Source organism: Procambarus clarkii, chromosome 5, assembly GCF_040958095.1.
Source record: "Procambarus clarkii isolate CNS0578487 chromosome 5, FALCON_Pclarkii_2.0, whole genome shotgun sequence".
Taxonomy (NCBI): Eukaryota; Metazoa; Arthropoda; class Malacostraca; order Decapoda; family Cambaridae; genus Procambarus; species Procambarus clarkii.
Genome location: NC_091154.1, coordinates 57,797,062 through 57,815,740, shown reverse-complemented (window position 1 = coordinate 57,815,740; position 18,679 = coordinate 57,797,062). Strand labels below are relative to the sequence as shown.

At 50.9% G+C, this 18,679-nt stretch overlaps 1 protein-coding gene across 2 annotated transcripts in view; it reads right to left on the bottom strand.

Moving 5' to 3' along the window:
* LOC123749878 (serine/threonine-protein phosphatase 6 regulatory ankyrin repeat subunit C-like) overlaps positions 1-18,679 on the bottom strand; it is a 290,264-nt gene that overhangs the window by 31,238 nt on the left and 240,347 nt on the right. For both annotated transcript variants that reach the window (XM_069302551.1, XM_069302545.1), the window contains exon 4: positions 4,204-4,494. In XM_069302551.1, the coding sequence (XP_069158652.1) occupies positions 4,204-4,494 (291 nt within the window). The remainder of the gene's footprint in view (positions 1-4,203; positions 4,495-18,679) is intronic.

The following is an 18,679-nucleotide window of genomic DNA, read 5'->3' as shown; positions in this document are numbered from 1 at the left end:
ACTTTCCCCCAAACAACATGAAGACTAGGTTAACCACCTGCCACAGCTGGTGCACTTTGTACACGTTCATGGGGGTGGAGTTTGTGGTTACTCACACGGCCCACGTCGCCACCATAACTTAGGCCACACGCACTTTAACCCTTACAATGTAGCCCGCATGTGCCATCTGCCAGCTGGTGCACAACTGCTGGTGCACCAGCTGGCAGATGGTGCACAACTGCTGGTGCACCTGTTACACCAGCTGGCAGATGGTGCACAACTGCTGGTGCACCTGTTACACCAGCTGGCAGATGGTGCACAACTGCTGGTGCACCTGTTACACCAGCTGGCAGATGGTGCACACGGTTTACGTCGTACATTTCACTACTGGTGGACACAATACCAATTTGTGTATGGCAGACATGATACCAACTTTTGTATGCTGGACATAATGCCAACTGGTGTACAGTGGACACTATACCAACAGGTGTATGGTGGACACTATACCAAATGGTGTATCGTGGACACTATACCAAATGGTGTATCGTGGACACTATACCAAATGGTGTATCGTGGACACTATACCAACTGGTGTATGGTGGACACTATACCAACAGGTGTATCGTGGACACTATACCAACTGGTGTATGGTGGACACTATACCAACTGGTGTATGGTGGGCACTATACCAACAGGTGTATGGTGGACATTATACCAACAGGTGTATGGTGGACACTATACCAACTGGTGTATGGAGGACACTATACCAAATGGTGTAAGGCAGACACTATACCAACTGGTGTATGGTGGTCACTATACCAAATGGTGTATAGTGGACACTATACCAACTGGTATATGGTGGACACTATACCAACTGGTGTAAGGCAGACACTATACCAACTGGTGTATGGTGGTCACTATACCAAATGGTGTATGGTGGACACTATACCAACTGGTATATGGTGGACACTATACCAACTGGTGTATTGTGGACACTATACCAACTGGTGTATGGAGGACACTATACCAACTGGTGTAAGGCAGACACTATACCAACTGGTGTATGGTGGACACTATACCAACTGGTGTATGGTGGACACTATACCAACTGGTGTATGGTGGACACTATACCAACTGGTGTATGGTGGTCACTATACCAACTGGTGTAAGGCAGACACTATACCAACTGGTGTATGGTGGACACTATACCAACTGGTGTATGGAGGACACTATACCAACTGGTGTATGGAGGACACTATACCAACTGGTGTAAGGCAGACACTATACCAACTGGTGTATGGTGGACACTATACCAACTGGTGTATGGTGGACACTATACCAACTGGTGTAAGGCAGACACTATACCAACTGGTGTATGGAGGACACTATACCAACTGGTGTATGGAGGACACTATACCAACTGGTGTATGGAGGACACTATACCAACTGGTGTATGGTGGACACTATACCAAATGGTGTATCGTGGACACTATACCAAATGGTGTATCGTGGACACTATACCAAATGGTGTATCGTGGACACTATACCAACTGGTGTATGGTGGACACTATACCAACAGGTGTATCGTGGACACTATACCAACAGGTGTATCGTGGACACTATACCAAATGGTGTATCGTGGACACTATACCAACTGGTGTATGGTGGACACTATACCAACAGGTGTATCGTGGACACTATACCAACTGGTGTATGGTGGACACTATACCAACTGGTGTATGGTGGACACTATACCAACTGGTGTATGGAGGACACTATACCAACTGGTGTATGGTGGACACTATACCAACTGGTGTAAGGTGGACACTATACCAACTCGTGTATGGAGGACACTATACCAACTGGTGTATGGAGGACACTATACCAACTGGTGTATGGTGAACACTATACCAACTGGTGTATGGTGGACACTATACCAACTGGTGTATGGAGGACACTATACCAACTGGTGTAAGGCAGACACTATACCAACTGGTGTAAGGTGGACACTATACCAACTGGTGTATGGAGGACACTATACCAACTGGTGTATGGTGGACACTATACCAACTGGTGTATGGTGGACACTATACCAACTGGTGTAAGGCAGACACTATACCAACTGGTGTAAGGTGGACACTATACCAACTCGTGTATGGAGGACACTATACCAACTGGTGTATGGAGGACACTATACCAACTGGTGTATGGTGAACACTTTACCAACTGGTGTATGGTGGACACTATACCAACTGGTGTATGGTGGACACTATACCAACTGGTGTATGGTGGACACTATACCAACTGGTGTATGGTGGACACTATACCAACTGGTGTATGGTGGACACTATACCAACTGGTGTATGGAGGACACTATACCAACTGGTGTATGGAGGACACTATACCAACTGGTGTATGGTGGACACTATACCAACTGGTGTATGGTGGAGACTATACCAACTGGTGTATGGTGGACACTATACCAACTGGTGTATGGTGGAGACTATACCAACTGGTGTATGGTGGACACTATACCAACTGGTGTATGGTGGACACTATACCAACTCGTGTATGGAGGACACTGTACCAACTGGTGTAAGGCAGACACTATACCAACTGGTGTATGGTGAACACTATACCAACTGGTGTATGGTGGACACTATACCAACTGGTGTATGGTGGACACTATACCAACTGGTGTAAGGTGGACACTATACCAACTGGTGTATGGTGGACACTATACCAACTCGTGTATGGAGGACACTATACCAACTGGTGTATGGAGGACACTATACCAACTGGTGTATGGAGGACACTATACCAACTGGTGTATGGTGGACACTATACCAACTGGTGTATGGTGGACACTATACCAACTGGTGTATGGAGGACACTATACCAACTGGTGTAAGGTGGACACTATACCAACTGGTGTATGGTGGACACTATACCAACTGGTGTATGGTGGACACTATACCAACTGGTGTATGGTGGACACTATACCAACTGGTGTATGGAGGACACTATACCAACTGGTGTAAGGTGGACACTATACCAACTTGTGTATGGTGGTCACTATACCAACTGGTGTATGGTGGACACTATACCAACTGGTGTATGGTGGAGACTATACCAACTGGTGTATGGTGGACACTATACCAACTGGTGTATGGTGGACACTATACCAACTCGTGTATGGAGGACACTGTACCAACTGGTGTAAGGCAGACACTATACCAACTGGTGTATGGTGAACACTATACCAACTGGTGTATGGTGGACACTATACCAACTGGTGTATGGTGGACACTATACCAACTGGTGTATGGTGGACACTATACCAACTGGTGTATGGTGGACACTATACCAACTCGTGTATGGAGGACACTATTCCAACTGGTGTAAGGCAGACACTATACCAACTGGTGTATGGTGGACACTATACCATCTGGTGTATGGTGAACACTATACCAACTGGTGTATGGTGGTCACTATACCAACTGGTGTATGGTGGACACTATACCATCTGGTGTATGGAGGACACTATACCAACTGGTGTATGGTGGACACTATACCAACTGGTGTATGGTGGTCACTATACCAACAGGTGTATGATGGACACTATACCAACTGGTGTATGGTGGACACTATACCAACTGGTGTATGGTGGTCACTATACCAACTGGTGTAAGGTGGACACTATACCAACTCGTGTATGGAGGACACTATACCAACTGGTGTATGGAGGACACTATACCAACTGGTGTATGGTGGACACTATAGCAACTGGTGTATGATGGACACTATACCATCTGGTGTATGGTGGACACTAAACCATCTGGTGTATGGTGGACACTATACCATCTGGTGTATGGTGGACACTATACCAACTGGTGTATGGTGGACACTATACCAACTGGTGTATGGTGGACACTATACCATCTGGTGTATGGTGGACACTATACCATCTGGTGTATGGTGGACACTATACCAACTGGTGTATGGTGGACACTATACCAACTGGTGTATGGTGGACACTATACCAACTGGTGTATGGTGGACACTATACCAACTGGTGTATGGTGAACACTATACCAACTGGTGTATGGTGGTCACTATACCAACTTGTGTATGGTGGTCACTATTCCAACTGGTGTAAGGTGGACACTATACCAACTGGTGTATGGTGGACACTATACCAACTGGTGTATGGTGGTCACTCACCCGCGTGATGGTGACCTGAAGACGGAGAGTGACGTCGGGGGAGCACCAGGCTAGTGTCAGCAGGTTGAGGCCGTGGGAGGTGGTGGTGAGCGGTGCTCCAGCTGCCAGCAGGAGGCTGGTGATCCTGCACCGGTTACTGGTGACGGCCAGACACAGCGGGGAGACGCTCCAGCATCCCAGGGGCTCCAGGGACGCTCCTGACCACAACAGCTGACCTGCCTGCTCGGTGTCGTCACACAGGCTGATCACACCCAGCAGCTGCTCGTACACCTCTCCTGGTCCACCCTCAACCTGCACAATGTCACAGTCTTAGACAAATGTCGCTCTCCTTGTTCACGGTGAATCATCACAAGTTTGTAGATGAGTAAACCTATAATGTTTCGCTTATGTACTGGATGATCGAGAACTTACTCAGGTTCTTGAACATTGATGGAGGGATTTAACTCTACACTAATGTTGTGTATTTCGTATACGTTGAGCCAGAACTAAGTTAACAACCTCTCGTGACGTATGCATGCTGCTTATTCCTCGGTTCTGTTTAACGGATATTGTATTGTAGGGGGACGGGCTCTTATGTCGTGTGGACACGAGCCACACGACATACTTGTATCAGAGTACGAGTACTTGTATCAGAGTAAGAGTACTAATACCCGACCTTACTAAAGAGTAATATAAATATAGAGTCTGCCCTTCAGTAGTTCTTATAGTCATTGTTTAACCAGACTCACCTGGACAGGATCACACGCTCTTCTCCCTGTCAGGGGTCAGTCAGTGTTAAGACACTAGATCAGTATGAAGATATGTGGGAAATTCCTATATCATTCATAAATTTTAATAAATGTTGGTTTGTATCAGTTTAAGTATGAATAAAATGTTTTAGTTAGTCATGAAAGAGATGACGAAAATGACAACTTTGTTCCAGGAAACTGGATTAATATATCCTGAGTCGTCTACATCTCGATCTCTAAACGTTTCTAGCTAATTTAATATAAAAATCACCAGTCTCAGGACTAGGAATAGTATGTGACGATAATCTCCTTCAAGAGAGATTGAGCCTGCTCTTCCCTCCTAAGTACGTCCCTATACAACTAATAACAACAATAACAACTAATATAGAAGATATATCCAACAAGTACAACACCAAGGTTTGCCCAGAGAGCAAACGTATTCGCACCGGGAACACCTGCTCCACCTCCGCCACTCAAACCAGCAAACTACTTGTCCGTCGCCTGCTCTTCGCTGATTGGCTGGTGCCTGTCACACCTGCTTCCTCCACCCGCCACACTAGCTGACGTCTGGGCCACCACAACCTACAGACCTCAGAATATCCCGTGCTTTCCACAAGTTAACACGTCTCATTGGTAGACTAAGCCCTGGCTTACGTGTACTAAGAGAGGTGGCAGCTTAAAGCCAATATTCCTGCACTCATATATCTCCTTGTATATTATTCACTTGTCTTAACGTAACTTTTCATTTTGCCAGTGATTATTCTTATTTTGATTGATTGATTTTATGTTACAATTTTTATGTCCAATTTTATTCATGTTTTGCTTTTCTAACGTAATTAAAATGTCATTGTTAAATTTACTTGTGTTTTGTGTGTCTTCCCATTACCTTACCACAGACGGAAGTTCCAGATTTTCTCTTTTTGTTTCTTTATGTGACGAGGCCATACCCCTAGCTTTTGAAACAGCCGAACACCAACGCGTTACCGTCACATATTAAGTGGGGGCCTGTCCTAGGAGCTTCACTCAGGTACTGGTGCCAAGTAGTAATTAATGGTAAGCGTATTTAACTTTGGTAACGTAACTTTTACTATTTTTCATATTTATATGGTGCGGTGGGTGTGTATTGTGCATTACGAGAGTAGCATATGGTGAAGGTGAGACAACTTTGGATTACGTGGTGACTGTAGGCCTCAGTCATACTCTTAATTGGTCATCTCTCCCTCCGTGTTATTACTCGTGTTTACCATCTATTGTCCCTTGGATATTTCTCATATTTTCGACAGATCATCATATTGGTACCCTGGTACTGTGGTCTGCCTCCGGGTCAAGTGCACCTAATCTTCTGCAATCTGACTGTAGGAGGACAAAGAGGGCCAAAGTTTCTTCTAGCTCGAACTTTAGTTGCTGAATTGGGACCTCAGCTGCAGTTCTCGTCACCAGTTGACACCTCGCACCCCTACACGTCAGTCAGAGATGATGATACATACAACGGTAGGGAATTAGCTTACTTTTTCAGAGCACAAAAGTTCGCTAATTCTGTAAGTATCATATTAATTTCAGTAGGAAAGACTTGCTTATGTCCTATAGAGACTCGGCAAGGTATGCCTACATCCTTGGACTACCAATTTTACTTTTGAGGCAATTAACTGTTTCATTTGTTTTCGAAACTCAGTTTCACTTGTTTAGTAGGATTTTCTTGCCCTTATCCTCTTACATGAGTACCGGGTACAAGATTTCCTGCGACCTTGATTTAAACTAATCATTTAACATCTTATATTTAACTTTAATTGTTAAAGATTCCACAGGATAGGTACCAGTTGCCACGTTGTCCTGTTTCTGACATTCACTATATAATAACGGTATATTCGTTGTACATTTATTTGCTAATTTCACCATGTTTCGTCTCCAAGCTTTCCGTGCAGATCCAGCAGGTGAAATAGGGACTTTAAGTCGTGCCAAGAGGACTGAATTACAAACTCTTGCACATGAGTATCAACTAGAAGTTCCCTACCAAGCCAACAAAAATGACATACACAACCTGTTGCTGGATCACTATTTAGAACAAGGTAAGATAGACTCTGAAACTCATGAAACTTACTATATTGCAGATAAAACTGATTTGGCGACGATGAAACTCAAAATAGAACTGGCCAAGATTGAACGCGAGCAGCAAAGGGAAGCCCTCGAACAACAAGAACGAGCAGCTGCCATACGAAGAGAAGAACAAGAACGTGAGATTGCGTTACTCCGTGAACGTGAACGAATACAGCTTGAAACAAAACAACGCGAGTTGGAGATGCAACGCGAACATGACAAGCAACAAGTGACTCTGGCTCTAGAGTGTCGTCAACGAGAATTCACGTTGGAAACTTCACACCTCGCTCAACGCCAGCAAGCTACTGCCAATCTTCCCGTCAGTTTTAATATATCACATGCAAGTAAGTTAATGCCATCCTTTGTAGAAGCAGAAGTTGACGTGTTTTTTTACCACCTTTGAAACCCTTGCTAATCAACTTCGTTAGCCTGCCGACCAATGGGCCACACTTCTCAGAGTCCATCTTACAGGTAGAGCTGCAGTCACACTCAGTACTTTGGCGTCTGGGAATGACTACCAGACTCTGAAACAAGCAGTGTTGGACGCCTACCTTCTCTCCACAGAAAGTTATCGAAGGAAATTCCGTGACCACCTGAAGGCAAGTACCACTACCTTCCTCGAGTTTGCTAACACAAAACGGAGATATTTTATGAAATGGCTGGAAGCAGCACATGTCTCTACTTTTACAGAACTCGTCAACCTGATGCTAGTTGAAGAATTCTTGAGGCGTGTGCCGCCTCCAGTCCGTCTATATTTAGCAGATAAAGACGAAACCGACTACCTGAAGTGTGCTAAGTCGGCTGACACTTACAGCCTCATCCACCGGCTGACACCCGAACCATCCTCCAGTAAGAAGTCGTGGTACAGTTACGAGAAAGTGAGTACCGATCAAGCTGGCTCGCAATTGTACTGCAAGTATTGTAGACTCTATGGACATACCATAGACAAGTGTGGTAAGTCTCAGTACAAAGGAACCACTGACACACAGAAACCCAAACCAACTCCTCCTAAGTCCGGTAAGCCTGTGATGAATGTTGGTGTTCAGGTTAATGATCTTTCTCTTTTCAGTAACCACCTGTATACTGGAACTGTCTCTGCCAACGGTTCAAATCCGGAGGGACGTTTCAAATTGAAGATCTTAAGGGACACAGCGGCTCTTCAATCGATCATCTTGAAGTCGGCTGTGCCCAACATTGCCTACACCGGAGAAACTGTCTTCATCACTGACCTCACTGCTACCACTCCTTATCCTCTCGCCAGAGTCCACCTGGATTGTCCCTTCGTGAACGGAGAAGTCCAAGTCGCCGTCAGGGAAAAGCCTTTTCCCATGCCTGGAGTGCAACTTCTCCTAGGCAACGACTTGGCAGAAGACCTGCAACCGACCAACCTGATCGTCATGGACAAACCCCAGGTGTGTACCTCTGTGCCAATTAACCCTATATTCGAGTATGTTCCAGCAAAGGTTCAAGAGAGTGATGAAGTTTCTCCTCCGGTTCTAGTGACCACACGTCCACAGCTAGCTGACTCTACTGCTACCGCTGTCCCTCAAGACCCTCAGAAACTACCCCCGAATCTGACCAAGTTGGAGTTCCGTAAGTTGCAGAGGGAAGATCTTACCTTAACACCATTGTTTTTCCAGGCTGAGACTCAACCCGACAGTATTCCTGGGTTCTTCCTAGAGAACGACTTGCTCTACCGCAGATATAGACCCAGTAAACTGAAGGAAGAGGACGATTGGGCCAACATCGAACAACTTGTGATTCCTGCCAGCCTGCGGCCCACTATTCTACACCTGGCCCACGGAGCACTCTCCCACTACGGATTCAACAAGACTTACCATGGAATTCGTCAAGACTACTACTGGCCAGGTATGGTAAATAGCGTCAAACAGTACGTAAACCAGTGTCATACATGTCAGATGGCAGGTAAACCGAACATCTCTATTCCCAGAGCGTCACTGATTCCCATACAGGTGCCTGCGGAACCTTTCCACAGACTTATTATAGACTGTGTTGGTCCTTTACCTCGGACCAGTTCAGGTAACGCCTATATCTTAACCATCCTGTGTCATACCACCAGATTTCCCATAGCAGTTCCAGTGAAGAACATCACGGCTGCTACTGTTGTAAAGCATTTATTGAAGATCTTCACTCAATATGGATTTCCCAGGGAGATTCAGAGCGACTGTGGTACCAACTTCACCAGTGATTTCTTCAAAAGGACACTGGAGGAGTTCAACATCAAACAGGTATTGTCCAGCCCCTATCATCCTGCTTCACAGGGTTCTCTTGAGCGTAGTCATCAGACTACCAAAGCACTCCTGAAAAAGTTTTGTAGTGAATCCTCTAAGGATTGGGATAAGCAAATTGATTTGATAATGTGCATATATAGAAGTCTTCCCATTGAGTCCCTAGGAGTATCTCCTTATGAGATGCTCTACGGCCTTAAGTGCCGTACTCCCCTGAAGGCTTTCAAAGACTCTCTACGAGATGCCACTTTCAGTGAGCATCAGAATGTGCCCCAGTTTCTTCAAAACCTTCAACACATTCTAGAGAGAGTCCACAGTTTTGCCCATGATAATCTATTGAAAGCACAGGAGAGGATGAAGACTCATTACGACCAGATCAGCAAAGTAAGAAAATTTAAGCCGGGAGACTTCGTGCTAGCATACTTCCCTATCCCAGGTTCTCCTTTACAAAACAGGTTTTCAGGATCCTACCGCATCAAGGAGTGCCGAAACAACCATAACTACGTTCTATAGACTCCAGATAGGCGGCGGAAGACCCAGCTGTGCCACGTCAACCTCCTGAAGCTATATAATGGTACTCCTCCCACTGTCATGTTAAACTATTCCACCTTTACAGAACCCTAGATCCACAGTGAGACCTTCCCAGCTTCTCCTCCCGAAAGCACTGACAAGGAGTCAGCGCTTTCTAATTCAAAAATCCATACTGATATTCCCAACCATTTTCAGGGCCATAATAGTGCTCCTTTGCCATATTCTAATTCCACTCTCACCTCGTCAGATAAGCCCTTCATCCTCCATGTCGACACCAGTGGTACCGGCGTTGGTGGTGTCGTGATGCAGCAACGAGGCGAGGAGAATACACCCGTCAGCGACTACTGCTACAAGGAACTACGGAACAATTGGCAAGGAGCTACTCTTCATCATCCTGAAGCTCCAGCACTTTGCTCCACACCTGAAAAGTGCTCGGTCTACCATCAACACGAACAACATCACCCTACACCTCCTGCAGCACGCCCACTTCTCATCTCAACGTCTTCTACTATGGGCTTGATAACTGCAGAAATTCAACCTGGAGACCCGCTATACCAAGGTTCTGACAACATCTTAGCTGATGCTCTCTCCAGAGTTTATGAAGCAGAAGCGACTCCACCTATTACTCCACCACGTAACGAAGTACTTCTTCCAGAACCGCAGGCTTCGGGGGAGAGTTGTGACGATAATCTCCTTCAAGAGATTGAGCCTGCTCTTCCCTCCTAAGTACGTCCCTATACAACTAATAACAACAATAACAACTAATATAGAAGATATATCCAACAAGTACAACACCAAGGTTTGCCCAGAGAGCAAACGTATTTGCACCGGGAACACCTGCTCCACCTCCGCCACTCAAACCAGCAAACTACTTGTCCGTCGCCTGCTCTTCGCTGATTGGCTGGTGCCTGTCGCACCTGCTTCCTCCACCCGCCACACTAGCTGACGTCTGGGCCACCACAACCTACAGACCTCAGAATATCCCGTGCTTTCCACAAGTTAACACGTCTCATTGGTAGACTAAGCCCTGGCTTACGTGTACTAAGAGAGGTGGCAGCTTAAAGCCAATATTCCTGCACTCATATATCTCCTTGTATATTATTCACTTGTTATTATTCACTTGTCTTAACGTAACTTTTCATTTTGCCAGTGATTATTCTTATTATTTTGATTGATTGATTTTATGTTACAATTTTTATGTCCAATTTTATTCATGTTTTGCTTTTCTAACGTAATAAAAATTTCATTGTTAAATTTACTTGTGTTTTGTGTGTCTTCCCATTACCTTACCACAGACGGAAGTTCCAGATTTTCTCTTTTTGTTTCTTTATGTGACGAGGCCATACCCCTAGCTTTTGAAACAGCCGAACACCAACGCGTTACCGTCACATATGAAACTAATCCTTTAAATAAATTACACATTAAATTGCTTTATGAAATTAAACAAAACCCTCCTCCCAGTTCTCGATATAAAGCGCATCATGAGGTGACGCGTGCGGAGGAAGAGACGCCATTCGTGCACTTACACAGGAGAGTGAATCAACTTGGTGTGGTATTGGCGCCGACAAACCGAGCCTCCCACATCGGCCACTAACTCTACCCGCAAGTACTAGACCGCAGCGTGACCTACAAGCAGTCACTACTTGTTGCAACGACTTGACAAAATTGAGGAAAGTGCAAAATTTGTTTTTTTTCTATTAGCATAGATTTGTCAACCAATTATTTCACTGTCTAGGATTAATCGCTGCGATGCCAGATAAAACCATCCACAAAGGTAAGAATCTATTATTATTATACTTTATACTCATGTATTACAGTTATTATATCTGTTGTTGGTAAATGTTAGGATGTAACACTTCCACAGGTAAATTATGATCACATGAAGATGCTACACCACGGCGGGACTACGAGGCTGCTATTATTACTGGTATAGTACGGCCTGTACACGTGGCTGGTGGGTCTGGTACGGCCTGTACACGTGGCTGGTGGGTCTGGTACGGACTGAACACGTGGGTCTGGTACGGACTGTACACGTGCTGGTGGGTCTGGTACGGCCTGTACACGTGCTGGTGGGTCTGGTACGGCCTGTACACGTGGCTGGTGGGTCTGGTACGTCCTGTACACGTGCTGGTGGGTCTGGTACGGCCTGTACACGTGGCTGGTGGGTCTGGTACGGACTGTACACGTGGCTGACGAGTCTGGTACGGACTGAACACGTGGGTCTGGTACGGACTGTACACGTGCTGGTGGGTCTGGTACGGCCTGTACACGTGCTGGTGGGTCTGGTACGGCCTGTACACGTGGCTGGTGGGTCTGGTACGTCCTGTACACGTGCTGGTGGGTCTGGTACGGCCTGTACACGTGGCTGGTGGGTCTGGTACGGACTGTACACGTGGCTGGTGGGTCTGGTACGGCCTGTACACGTGCTGGTGGGTCTGGTACGGCCTGTACACGTGGCTGGTGGGTCTGGTACGGACTGTACACGTGGTTGGTGGGTCTGGTACAGCCTGTACACGTGGCTGGTGGGTCTGGTACGGCCTTTACACGTGCTGGTGGGTCTGGTACGGAATGTACACGTGGCTGGTGGGTCTGGTACGGCCTGTACACGTGGCTGGTGGGTCTGGTACGGACTGAACACGTAGCTGGTGGGTCTGGTACGGACTGTACACGTGGCTGGTGGGTCTGGTACGGCCTGTACACGTGGCTGGTGGGTCTGGTACGGACTGTACACGTGGCTGACGGGTCTGGTACGGCCTGTACACGTGGCTGGTGGGTCGGGTACGGCCTGTACACGTGCTGGTGGGTCTGGTACGGACTGTACACGTGGCTGACGTGTCTGGTACGGACTGTACACGTGGCTGACGGGTCTGGTACGGACTGTACACGTGGCTGGTGGGGCTGGTACGGCCTGCACGTGGCTGGTGGGTCTGGTACGGACTGTACACGTGGCTGACGGGTCTGGTACGGCCTGTACACGTGGCTGGTGGGTCTGGTACGGCCTGTACACGTGCTGGTGGGTCTGGTACGGACTGTACACGTGGCTGACGTGTCTGGTACGGACTGTACACGTGGCTGACGGGTCTGATACGGACTGTACACGTGGCTGGTGGGTCTGGTTCGGACTGTACACGTGGCTGACGGGTCTGGTAAAGACTGTACACGTGGCTGGTGGGTCTAGTACGGACTGTACACGTGGCTGACGGGTTTGGTACGGACTGTACACGCGGCTGACGGGTCTGGTACGGACTGTACACGTGGCTGACGGGTCTGGTACGGACTGAACACGTGGGTCTGGTACGGACTGTACACGTGGCTGGTGGGTCTGGTACGGCCTGTACACGTGCTGGTGGGTCTGGTACGGCCTGTACACGTGGCTGGTGGGTCTGGTACGTCCTGTACACGTGCTGGTGGGTCTGGTACGGCCTGTACACGTGGCTGGTGGGTCTGGTACGGCCTGTACACGTGCTGGTGGGTCTGGTACGGCCTGTACACGTGGCTGGTGGGTTTGGTACAAACTGTACACGTGGCTGGTGGGTCTGGTACGGCCTGTACACGTGGCTGGTGGGTCTGGTACGGCCTTTACACGTGCTGGTGGGTCTGGTACGGAATGTACACGTGGCTGGTGGGTCTGGTACGGCCTGTACACGTGGCTGGTGGGTCTGGTACGGACTGAACACGTAGCTGGTGGGTCTGGTACGGACTGTACACGTGGCTGGTGGGTCTGGTACGGCCTGTACACGTGGCTGGTGGGTCTGGTACGGACTGTACACGTGGCTGACGGGTCTGGTACGGCCTGTACACGTGGCTGGTGGGTCTGGTACGGCCTGTACACGTGCTGGTGGGTCTGGTACGGACTGTACACGTGGCTGACGTGTCTGGTACGGACTGTACACGTGGCTGAGGGGTCTTGTACGGACTGTACACGTGGCTGGTGGGGCTGGTACGGCCTGCACGTGGCTGGTGGGTCTGGTACGGACTGTACACGTGGCTGACGGGTCTGGTACGGCCTGTACACGTGGCTGGTGGGTCTGGTACGGCCTGTACACGTGCTGGTGGGTCTGGTACGGACTGTACACGTGGCTGACGTGTCTGGTACGGACTGTACACGTGGCTGACGGGTCTGATACGGACTGTACACGTGGCTGGTGGGTCTGGTTCGGTCTGTACACGTGGCTGACGGGTCTGGTAAAGACTGTACACGTGGCTGGTGGGTCTAGTACGGACTGTACACGTGGCTGACGGGTTTGGTACGGACTGTACACGCGGCTGACGGGTCTGGTACGGACTGTACACGTAGCTGACGGGTCTTGTACGGACTGAACACGTGGGTCTGGTACGGACTGTACACGTGGCTGACGGGTCTGGTACAGACTGTACACGTGGCTGACGGGTCTGGTACGGACTGTACACGTGGCTGACGGGTCTGGTACGGCCTGTACACGTGGCTGACGGGTCTGGTACGGACTGTACACGTGGCTGGTGGGTCTGGTACAGACTGTACACGTGACTGGTGGGTCTGGCACGGACTGTACACGTGGCTGACGCGTCTAGTACGGACTGATCACGTGGCTGGTGGGTCTGGTACGGACTGTACACGTGGCTGACGGGTCTGGTACGGACTGTACACGTGGCTGGTGGGTCTGGTACGGACTGTACACGTGGCTGACGGGTCTGGTACGGACTGTACACGTGGCTGACGCGTCTAGTACGGACTGTACACGTGGCTGACGGGTCTGGTACGGACTGCACACGTGGCTGGTGGGTCTGGGTCGGACTGTACACGTGGCTGACGGGTCTGGTACGGACTGTACACGTGGCTGACGCGTCTAGTACGGACTGTACACGTGGCTGACGGGTCTGGTACGGACTGCACACGTGGCTGGTGGGTCTGGTACGGACTGTACACGTGGCTGACGGGTCTGGTACGGACTGTACACGTGGCTGACGCGTCTAGTACGGACTGTACACGTGGCTGACGGGTCTGATACGGACTGTGCACGTGGCTGGTGGGTCTGGTACGGACTGTACACGTGGTTGACGGGTCTGGTACGGACTGTACACGTGGCTGACGGGTCTGGTACGGAGTGTACACGTGGCTGACGGGTCTGGTACGGACTGAACACGTGGCTGGTGGGTCTGGTACGGACTGTACACGTGGCTGACGGGTCTGGTACGGAGTGTACACGTGGCTGACGGGTCTGGTACGGACTGAACACGTGGCTGGTGGGTCTGGTACGGACTGTACACGTGGCTGGTGGGTCTGGTACGGACTGTACACGTGGCTGACGGGTCTGGTACAGACTGTACACGTGGCTGACGGGTCTGGTACGGACTGTACACGTGGCTGACGGGTCTGGTACGGCCTGTACACGTGGCTGGTGGGACTGGTACGGCCTGTACACGTGCTGGTGGGTCTGGTACGGACTGTACACGTTGCTGACGTGTCTGGTACGGACTGTACACGTGGCTGACGGGTCTGTACGGACTGTACACGTGGCTGGTGGGTCTGGTACGGACTGAACACGTGGCTGACGGGTCTGGTACAGACTGTACACGTGGCTGGTGGGTCTAGTACGGACTGTACACGTGGCTGACGGGTCTGGTACGGACTGTAAACGTGGCTGACGGGTCTGGTACGGACTGTACACGTGGCTGACGGGTCTGGTACGGAGTGTACACGTGGCTGACGGGTCTGGTACGGACTGAACACGTGGCTGGTGGGTCTGGTACGGACTGAACACGTGGCTGGTGGGTCTGGTACGGACTGTACACGTGGCTGGTGGGTCTGGTACGGACTGTACACGTGGCTGACGGGTCTGGTACAGACTGTACACGTGGCTGGTGGGTCTGGTACGGCCTGTACACGTGCTGGTGGGTCTGGTACGGACTGTACACGTGGCTGACGTGTCTGGTACGGACTGTACACGTGGCTGGTGGGTCTGGTACGGAATGTACACGTGGATGGTGGGTCTGGTACGGACTGTACACGTGGCTGGTGGGTCTGGTACGGACTGTACACGTGGCTGACGGGTCTGGTACAGACTGTACACGTGGCTGGTGGGTCTAGTACGGACTGTACACGTGGCTGACGGGTCTGGTACGGACTGTACACGTGGCTGACGGGTCTGGTACGGACTGTACACGTGGCTGACGGGTCTGGTACGGACTGAACACGTGGTTGGTGGGTCTGGTACGGACTGTACACGTGGCTGACGGGTCTGGTACAGACTGAACATGTGGCTGACGGGTCTGGTACGGACTGTACACGTGGCTGACGGGTCTGGTACGGCCTGTACACGTGGCTGACGGGTCTGGTACGGACTGTACACGTGGCTGGTGGGTCTGGTACGGCCTGTACACGTGGCTGACGTGTCTGGTACGGACTGTACACGTGGCTGAGGGGTCTGGTACGGACTGTACACGTGGCTGGTGGGGCTGGTACGGCCTGCACGTGGCTGGTGGGTCTGGTACGGACTGTACACGTGGCTGACGGGTCTGGTACGGCCTGTACACGTGGCTGGTGGGTCTGGTACGGCCTGTACACGTGCTGGTGGGTCTGGTACGGATTGTAAACGTGGCTGACGTGTCTGGTACGGACTGTACACGTGGCTGACGGGTCTGATACGGACTGTACACGTGGCTGGTGGGTCTGGTTCGGTCTGTACACGTGGCTGACGGGTCTGGTAAAGACTGTACACGTGGCTGGTGGGTCTAGTACGGACTGTACACGTGGCTGACGGGTTTGGTACGGACTGTACACGCGGCTGACGGGTCTTGTACGGACTGTACACGTGGCTGACGGGTCTGGTACGGACTGAACACGTGGGTCTGGTACGGACTGTACACGTGGCTGACGGGTCTGGTACAGACTGTACACGTGGCTGACGGGTCTGGTACGGACTGTACACGTGGCTGACGGGTCTGGTACGGCCTGTACACGTGGCTGACGGGTCTGGTACGGACTGTACACGTGGCTGGTGGGTCTGGTACAGACTGTACACGTGACTGGTGGGTCTGGCACGGACTGTACACGTGGCTGACGCGTCTAGTACGGACTGATCACGTGGCTGGTGGGTCTGGTACGGACTGTACACGTGGCTGACGGGTCTGGTACTGACTGTACACGTGGCTGGTGGGTCTGGTACGGACTGTACACGTGGCTGACGGGTCTGGTACGGACTGTACACGTGGCTGACGCGTCTAGTACGGACTGTACACGTGGCTGACGGGTCTGGTACGGACTGCACACGTGGCTGGTGGGTCTGGGTCGGACTGTACACGTGGCTGACGGGTCTGGTACGGACTGTACACGTGGCTGACGCGTCTAGTACGGACTGTACACGTGGCTGACGGGTCTGGTACGGACTGCACACGTGGCTGGTGGGTCTGGTACGGACTGTACACGTGGCTGACGGGTCTGGTACGGACTGTACACGTGGCTGACGCGTCTAGTACGGACTGTACACGTGGCTGACGGGTCTGATACGGACTGTGCACGTGGCTGGTGGGTCTGGTACGGACTGTACACGTGGTTGACGGGTCTGGTACGGACTGTACACGTGGCTGACGGGTCTGGTACGGAGTGTACACGTGGCTGACGGGTCTGGTACGGACTGAACACGTGGCTGGTGGGTCTGGTACGGACTGTACACGTGGCTGACGGGTCTGGTACGGAGTGTACACGTGGCTGACGGGTCTGGTACGGACTGAACACGTGGCTGGTGGGTCTGGTACGGACTGTACACGTGGCTGGTGGGTCTGGTACGGACTGTACACGTGGCTGACGGGTCTGGTACAGACTGTACACGTGGCTGACGGGTCTGGTACGGACTGTACACGTGGCTGACGGGTCTGGTACGGCCTGTACACGTGGCTGGTGGGTCTGGTACGGCCTGTACACGTGCTGGTGGGTCTGATACGGACTGTACACGTTGCTGACGTGTCTGGTACGGACTGTACACGTGGCTGACGGGTCTGGTACGGACTGTACACGTGGCTGGTGGGTCTGGTACGGACTGTACACGTGGCTGACGGGTCTGGTACAGACTGTACACGTGGCTGGTGGGTCTAGTACGGACTGTACACGTGGCTGACGGGTCTGGTACGGACTGTAAACGTGGCTGACGGGTCTGGTACGGACTGTACACGTGGCTGACGGGTCTGGTACGGAGTGTACACGTGGCTGACGGGTCTGGTACGGACTGAACACGTGGCTGGTGGGTCTGGTACGGACTGAACACGAGGCTGGTGGGTCTAGTACGAACTGTACACGTGGCTGGTGGGTCTGGTACGGACTGTACACGTGGCTGACGGGTCTGGTACAGACTGTACACGTGGCTGACGGGTCTGGTACGGACTGTACACGTGGCTGACGGTCTGGTACGGCCTGTACACGTGGCTGGTGGGTCTGGTACGGCCTGTACACGTGCTGGTGGGTCTGGTACGGACTGTACACGTGGCTGACGTGTCTGGTACGGACTGTACACGTGGCTGGTGGGTCTGGTACGGAATGTACACGTGGATGGTGGGTCTGGTACGGACTGTACACGTGGCTGGTGGGTCTGGTACGGACTGTACACGTGGCTGACGGGTCTGGTACAGACTGTACACGTGGCTGCTGGGTCTAGTACGGACTGTACACGTGGCTGACGGGTCTGGTACGGACTGTACACGTGGCTGACGGGTCTGGTACGGACTGTACACGTGGCTGACGGGTCTGGTACGGACTGAACACGTGGTTGGTGGGTCTGGTACGGACTGTACACGTGGCTGACGGGTCTGGTACAGACTGAACATGTGGCTGACGGGTCTGGTACGGACTGTACACGTGGCTGACGGGTCTGGTACGGCCTGTACACGTGGCTGACGGGTCTG